This window comes from Aythya marila (assembly GCF_965140915.1).
Source record: "Aythya marila genome assembly, chromosome: 15".
Lineage (NCBI taxonomy): Eukaryota > Metazoa > Chordata > Aves > Anseriformes > Anatidae > Aythya > Aythya marila.
This window is the reverse complement of record NC_139056.1, coordinates 9,795,572-9,802,639: the sequence shown is the minus strand read 5'-3', so window position 1 is coordinate 9,802,639 and position 7,068 is coordinate 9,795,572. Positions and strand designations below refer to the sequence as shown.

At 45.0% G+C, this 7,068-nt stretch overlaps 1 protein-coding gene across 1 annotated transcript; it reads left to right on the top strand.

The window, feature by feature from the left end:
- Nucleotides 1-931: 931 nt before the first annotated feature.
- ZP2 (zona pellucida glycoprotein 2) lies at nucleotides 932-6,721 on the top strand (the record flags this gene model as incomplete). Its single annotated transcript, XM_082772623.1, has 18 exons — nucleotides 932-936; nucleotides 1,018-1,094; nucleotides 1,248-1,331; nucleotides 1,423-1,517; nucleotides 2,307-2,465; nucleotides 2,798-2,842; nucleotides 3,083-3,247; nucleotides 3,681-3,777; nucleotides 3,856-4,037; nucleotides 4,389-4,518; nucleotides 4,700-4,881; nucleotides 4,975-5,066; nucleotides 5,157-5,281; nucleotides 5,552-5,741; nucleotides 6,006-6,141; nucleotides 6,222-6,318; nucleotides 6,406-6,492; nucleotides 6,579-6,721. The coding sequence occupies 18 exons, from the start codon at nucleotides 932-934 to the stop codon at nucleotides 6,719-6,721; spliced, it is 2,091 nt and encodes a 696-aa protein (XP_082628749.1).
- Nucleotides 6,722-7,068: the final 347 nt, after the last annotated feature.

The following is a 7,068-nucleotide window of genomic DNA, read 5'->3' as shown; positions in this document are numbered from 1 at the left end:
ACTATGGCAATCACATTGCTCTAACTGTTTCCCCTACTGTGTTAAGTCCAAGCTAAATAAAAATAGATAAATAATGCAACAACCTAGCATACAACTCCAGAATTTGTCTCATTAATTTTCACTGTAATCATGGCTTTTGAAAGCAGTGATTCTGATTGTAAAATAAATAAATAAAGGCACGTGGTATACATTTTGTGAGCCCAGGGTCTCTGGGAAGATAATTTCTTGCCAAAGCTTTGCTTCATACTAATCCTATTGATGGCAAAAGCAGAAGTCCAAATCGTTTTTCTGCTACTAACATCAACTGCTATTTACTCCAGTGCAGTTGCAGATCCTAGCTTTGAACAATAACAGTCCAGAGCCTCCAGAGATCTTCCAGTCTAAAAACTGATGTGGGACTTCTCATCTTCCTTAACCTGCCACTCATGTTTTTCTCCTAATTAGTTCTATTATCAGCATTGCAGATTTGTCCATGTAGGGGAACAAAATATTTTCAATTATATACAAATCTACTGGTGGAATCCTTTTAAATTATCAGAAAATTGAAGTGGCACAGAAATCTCCTTTAAAAAAAAAAAAAAAAGTTGACAAAAGTGTACATTTTTCTATGCAACATCTGGCAATAGAATAAAGAGAGTAAATTTGAGGTAAGAAGAAAATGCCTTAAAATGGTATACAACAATCAGTGCCAAAGCTTTGGCATCACTTCAAGGTTTCCTATGAGCCCTTCTCCTCACCTCCTCACCACAAGCAGACTACATCTTAACAAGACACAGGTGCAAACTCTCTGTCCTTTAGGCAGCAGAAAGACCGCACCTGTGTGGAGCCTGCACCAGGTCCTATATAACTCTGCCTGGGCAGCACATAGTAAGCTTGTGGTAGCAGAGAGATGTGGTTGTGTGTGGGGCAGCAGTCCTTCAGCACTCCAAGGATGCAGTGAGTGGGGGTTTGGGTGTGGGATGGGGGAGCTGGGCTCTTTCTTTGTTGCTATCTGATTTGACTCTGTTGTGCTTGCAGGTTGCTGCTCCTCCTGTTTGGATTTTTGCTGCCCTTGGTCCCTTGTGATGGTGGCCTCGGGGATCAGGATCTCTTAGGTAATAACCCCTCCCTGGGCTGGTAGGGGTTCAGATAGGGTCTCTGTTTACTTGGAGCTGCTTCTCCCTCTCCTGGTGTAAGAGAGGGCTATGGGCTGGGGGTGCACCTCCAGGAAGGTGAGGGCAGAGCTGACTGTGGCCTTTGCTTTGCAGAGAGTGTGACCTGTCATACAGACAGGATGGAGGTTGAGTTTTCCAGAGAGCTTGGCAACTATTCCTGGCAAGCATGTGCAGTGGGTAGGTATTGCTGCTGGCTTGGTCCTTTCCTCTGTAGCTTGGAAGTAGGTGGGTGCCTGCTTGCAGTACTGATCATTTGCCTTCTTCCTAGATGTGAGTGGTGAGGAAATGGTGTCCTGTGACCATGCTGTGGATTATGAGAAGCTGTTGGTCAGTGTCCCACTTGTGAACTGCACTAGCCTGGAGGTAAAGGGAGTCTCTGTTCTAGGAGTGTGCTGTTGATGTTTTCTAGTTGTTCTTTTCTGGTCATGATTAGATTTAAGAAGGTTTCTAGTCCTGACTTCATTCAGGAGTGGAAATGCCTGGATCAGTCCAGAGGACTACTGACTTAAGCTGCTAAAATACTGCTGCCTGACTACTTATTCTTCTAGCTGTGCATTAAATACTTATGGATGCCACCATAAAAGCTGTGCTCTCCTGTAATAGAGTTAGGAGCTAGTTGAAATGATACCATGTAGGAAAGTAAGTGAGGTCCAAGAATTACATAGCACTTTATTTTTTTATATGTATACTGATGGATCAAATAATGCAAGTTATCCTCTCTTGGAGTAGAGCAGTAACTGGGAGGCCACCCCAAGCAGCTGGCCTCAAAGGCAGAAGCTTTTTTTACAGCTATCAGTTGCTTCTAGGTATTTGAAAAGCCCTCAGACTTCCATGGGGTTTTGTGGTAGTTACTGTTGTGTGGTACTTACTAATGTGCTTTTCAACAGTTGCTACTACAGCCCACTGGTCAGGCAGTCTTTGAAGCTTTCTTCTTGATTTCTGTATCTCTTAGGCTGCAGAATAAAACATTCTAATCTTGTGTACCCATGATTTTCTAGAGAACTTTTTTAATCATAGAACTTCTACATAATGGTTAATCTTGCCCTTGCTCTGGTACAACTGCCTGAAATAACTCTTAAGTTGGAGCAAGTCAAAGACTTGTTTTTATGCTGTGAGTACTGCTTTCTGATCAAAGTCTCCTGTTTCCTATAGTATGGTCAGCACCAGCTGAGACTGAGGCTGATGGTGAATGACACAATGGGAGAGGAGAAGAACATAACCTACAGTACTCACTGCAATGTCATCCGTGCAGATGAAATTATTGCTCCTTTCTTTGCTGGTGCAACAAACTGTACAAAAGACTTCATGGCAGTAAGTAGAGGAATGGGAATGCTATGGATCTTTGTGAGGCAGGATGGCTGTCACTCAGAACTGTGTGGCTGGGATCTGCAGAAAGCTCCAGCCAGCTTTGGGGAGGTCTGTTGGCTGTGTCCACCTTGGCATGGCCCACTTCTTTTTGAAGAGCTAGTCAGCAAATTAACAGTAACAATGCACATGGTCTGGCTCCAGCCCTATTGAAGGGGGAACTGGGATGCTAATGCCAGCTTCTGCTTTGGAAACTTGTAGCAGAGACTTCTCTTGAATGGTGAACTCATAACTGTTGTCTGCTTGTGTTGTGTAACTCTTGTGCTTTACTTTCTCAGGTTACCTTCCCAAGACTCATTCCAAGTTTCAATGATGAGCATACAGTAGGTGACCTTCTTACAAAAGGGAGGGTGTGGGTATGCCTCAATTTTGAACCTAAACTGAGCCTAATGCATTCAGGTTGGAGTACTTACAACTTGTTGGGAAGTCTAATTTGGTGCTATCAGTATAGGTAGTTTGAGTGTGACATCTGCAAGGTGGCAGCCCTGCAGAGTGAAGAACTAGTGTCCTGCTGTTGTGTGGTTATGCTTTCCCTTCCTAAGGAAAGATTTTCTGCTTCACAGGTTCCAGCAACTCCAATGACCTGGACTCTGTCAATTGATGATGGAACCAGGGTACACCAGCTGAGCCTTGGGCAAGCCATGCAGCAAGGCTACAACTTTCTAGCTGATGGACACAACCTGATTTTTCAGGTGGCTTTTACTGCTACTGGAGTTGTCTCATACAAGGTAGGTGCACAAAGAGAGGACTGGGAACTACTTCTGATACTTCTGAGTCTGGACACCTTCCTCCTGTTGAAAGCACCTGCAGATGTCAGAGCTTATGTCATCAGATATTGTATTTAGCTGATGTGTGTATGAGTCTGTTAGACTTAATATAGTTGCCACTGAATTGTCCAGTCCTATAAAATGGGGGAGTACAGCATGCATCTCCTATCAGCACAGCTGATAGGTGTCTACATAGTTGGGATTCCAGCTGCAGTCTGTCCCATGAGCATCTGACTAGCAGTGTCATGAGCAGATACCTTCTGGAAGGGTGGGAATAAACTATTTGAGATGTAAAGCAGCAGCCTTGAATCAGATACGATATACCAACCTGCAGGATTCCACCTATGGTGGCTTGAGCTGAGTGCACTGTAATAGAGCTGTATATCTTTTGCAGCATGATGGCAAGGTGCTCTACACTGTGGCACTCAAGCTCACATATGGTCCTCCTGAACGTAGGTTGACTGTGGAGTCAAGAATGCTTTGTGCACCAGGTAATGTGTGGAAAAAAGCTGGTGGTCCTCTGTCCTGAGAAGTAGGTGTTATTTATCTTAACAAGGCTGTCATTGCAGGTCCAGCAGTCTGTAATGGAACACACATGACTGTTGTCATCCCAGCCTTCCCAGGCACCCTTAAGGCTGTGGGTGTAGAGGATAAGACCATTCCAATGGACCAGCTCCAGGAAAATGGGATTGCTCTGGATACCAAGACAGGGGTCAAGCTGCATGTTAGCAGGGAAGTCCTGAAGTTCAGGGTGAGTTCAGATTCTGAAGTCCTCGGGGTTGATGTGGTAACTTACGTAACTCATTGGTGTTAACTGGGAATGTGGTCAAAGCTTCTGTGCTAAGCAGTGGTCATGCCAGCTGTGTGCCCTGTGGCTGGCTGAGGGCAGTTGTGGCCATGGCAAATGCAAAAAAGACCATGGCAGATAGTGATCACTCATAGGTAACCCAGGTTTCCTCTCCAAAAAGAGCTGGAGGTAGACTCGCTCTAGCTGAGTGAAGAGCAATGTGGCCACAGGGCAAGAAGAAACAACTTTAATATACATGTGTGTTAAAATGAACACTTGTATTTATACTACAGGAGAGTAATTCTTGTCTTTCAGCTACATGGGGAGAGCTGCCCAGGAGTTCAGTCCTATATGTCTGCCTTGAAACTGGCTTTTCAGTTCCATGGGGAGATAGTGGCAATGGTGATGCATCCAGAGTGCCCCTGTGACCAGCACATACCATTAGGTGAGTGGTTCTGCAGTGGACTCAGCCCAGTCAGCTGCTTGGCTGGTAATACTTTCTCAAGGCTTCTTCTTGAGCTGTGCCTTCACAGGAAGGTATATCTCTAGCTAAAATCCACTTGCTTTTGTCAGAGTGGGCCATGCCCATGTCTGGGCATGATAACTTCTGTAAATCTCTGTTCTAGCTGCTGTATGCACCCAGGATGGGTACATGGATTTTCAAGTCCTTGCTGACAGTACTGTACCACCACTGGACTTGGATACCCTTAGGCTCAGAGACCCAGCATGCAAGCCAGCCTTTAAGGCCTCTTTGAACGACAGGGTTTGGTTTCATGTCCCACTGAGTGGATGTGGGACCAGGTATTGGGTAAGTATGTTCCCAGGGCTAATGGGGAAGACTCTGTGCAGTGGGAATGCCCTCACTAATGCTGTTATTACTAATGCTGTTATTACTTATCAGCTTGATGGAGAGAAGATCATTTATGAGAATGAGGTGAGGGCACTATGGACAGACCTCCCAATGCGCAGGATCTCAAGGGACAGTGAATTCAGGTGTGTCTGGGTGCCTCATAGGTGGGAACTGGTTCTGGGTCTAGCTATTTTCTGTATGGATGTGATACTTACTTGCTCTCATTCTTGCAGATTAACAGTCATGTGCTCCTTCAGCAATGGTGATGCATCCCTCTCTGTAAGGGTAGACAACTTTCCTCCACTGTCATCTTCAATGAACCAAGGTCCCCTCTCCTTAGTTCTTCTAAGCTACCCAGGTAATGCTGATTCTAGTTTCAGATAGCTGGGGAAAAACTGAACCTTCTGTTGAGAGGGAGGGTATATAGGTGGACTGTTCTGATGCTTGGACTTCCAGTGACTTCATATGCTTTCTTCTCCCATGCTACTTGAGGTAGAAAATCTATAGCTTAGTATCTGACTCCTGGACAAAGTGCAGCTGGCAGACTGGCTGGTCCTGAAGAGCTTCAGGCCAGTCTGTTCAGGACTCTGTGCATTAACTTACTAAGGTTCTGGTTCGTGCCTTGCAGAGGACTCCTACAGGCAGCCTTACCGTGATGATCAGTACCCAATAGTAAGGTACCTACGGCAGCCTATCTTCCTGGAAGTGCAGGTCCTGAACCGCAATGACCCCAACCTTCATCTTGTATTGGATGACTGTTGGGCAACAGCATCACAAGATCCAAGCTCACTTCCCCAGTGGAATATTGTTGTTGATGGGTGAGTACTGGTGCCCTGTTGGCAGTGGGTGGCAAGATTCCCCTGACTCTTCACTTACCACCACCTTCTCTCTCTGGAAACAGAGCCCCAGGTATAAGGGCTTTGCTAGAGGTGCACTCTCAAGCATCTTGATTGCACCACCCTGGATATTTTGGAATTTGCAGGAGAATGGCAAGATCTCTGCATAGAAATCTAGCCTGCTTCTTGAAAAAAATCTGGCCTATACTGTACTATTCTGACTTACTGCTTCTTAATCATTGGCAGGTGTGGATATGACTTGGACAGCTACAAAACTGTGTTTCATCCCGTGGGGCATGGCGTCAGCTACCCTAACTATCGTCAAAGGCTGGAAGTGAAGACTTTTGCCTTTGTATCTGGTGACAAATCCCTCCCTGGCCTAGTAAGTGACACTACTTCTGCTTAAAGCAGTAAGTATGACTACTTGTTTCTCTAAGTGATGGATCTGCATGTGTTTTTCAGGTGTACTTCCATTGCAGTGTCCTAATCTGTAACCGTTTCCAACCAGACTCCCCTCTGTGTGTAACAAAGTGTCCCAGACAATCTAGAAGCAAAAGAGGTAATGTCTAAGCAGATACTAGACTGCACTGGTCCAAGATCAATCTGCTGTACCATGAGGCTCATCTCTGCTATGTTATTGTTGTAGAGAGTGGGATGCCAGGTGTGAACTCTGCTGTGGTGAGCTTGCGGGGTCCTGTTCTCCTTGTGCCAGAAGGATGGTCTGCAACTGAAGGTACTAAGCTTAAGTGTTACGTGAGCGTAGTGCTTAGTTCAAAGATGCAGCTTTTTACTATACTTAAATGTCTTCTCCCTCTGTAGGGAACACTCTCAGCAAGGAAGCATGGGCTGGTGTTACAATGACTGCTGTTGCCACTCTCTCTGTGGTGGCCACAGTGCTGCTATTTTTGGCTTTTCTTAAATGCCTAAAGAGAAGAGCATTGATACTAAATGTAACATGTTAGTGCATTTTTACAAATAAACTTGAAGTGATGTGATCCTTAACCCTTTCAGAAAAGACTTATCTCTTTAGTATTCCATTGCCAAGACAGGTGTCTGGCAGAGGAGTGGTACTACTACACTATTTGGTCAGAGTAATCAAGCTAAAACCAGAACCAAAGCTTCTATGATCCTTCACATTGAGTAGGCAGTAACCTGTGACTAGCGATCTAATGCTTCCTGTCTTTGACAGTGACATTGAATCAAGTGGCTGTAAGAGACAAGTGAGCTCTGTCTTTCTGAGGAGCTGAGGATTGTGTATTGGTAGCTTTTAAGATCATTATGGTTCTTTAACTGCCCTTGAATTGTGTGT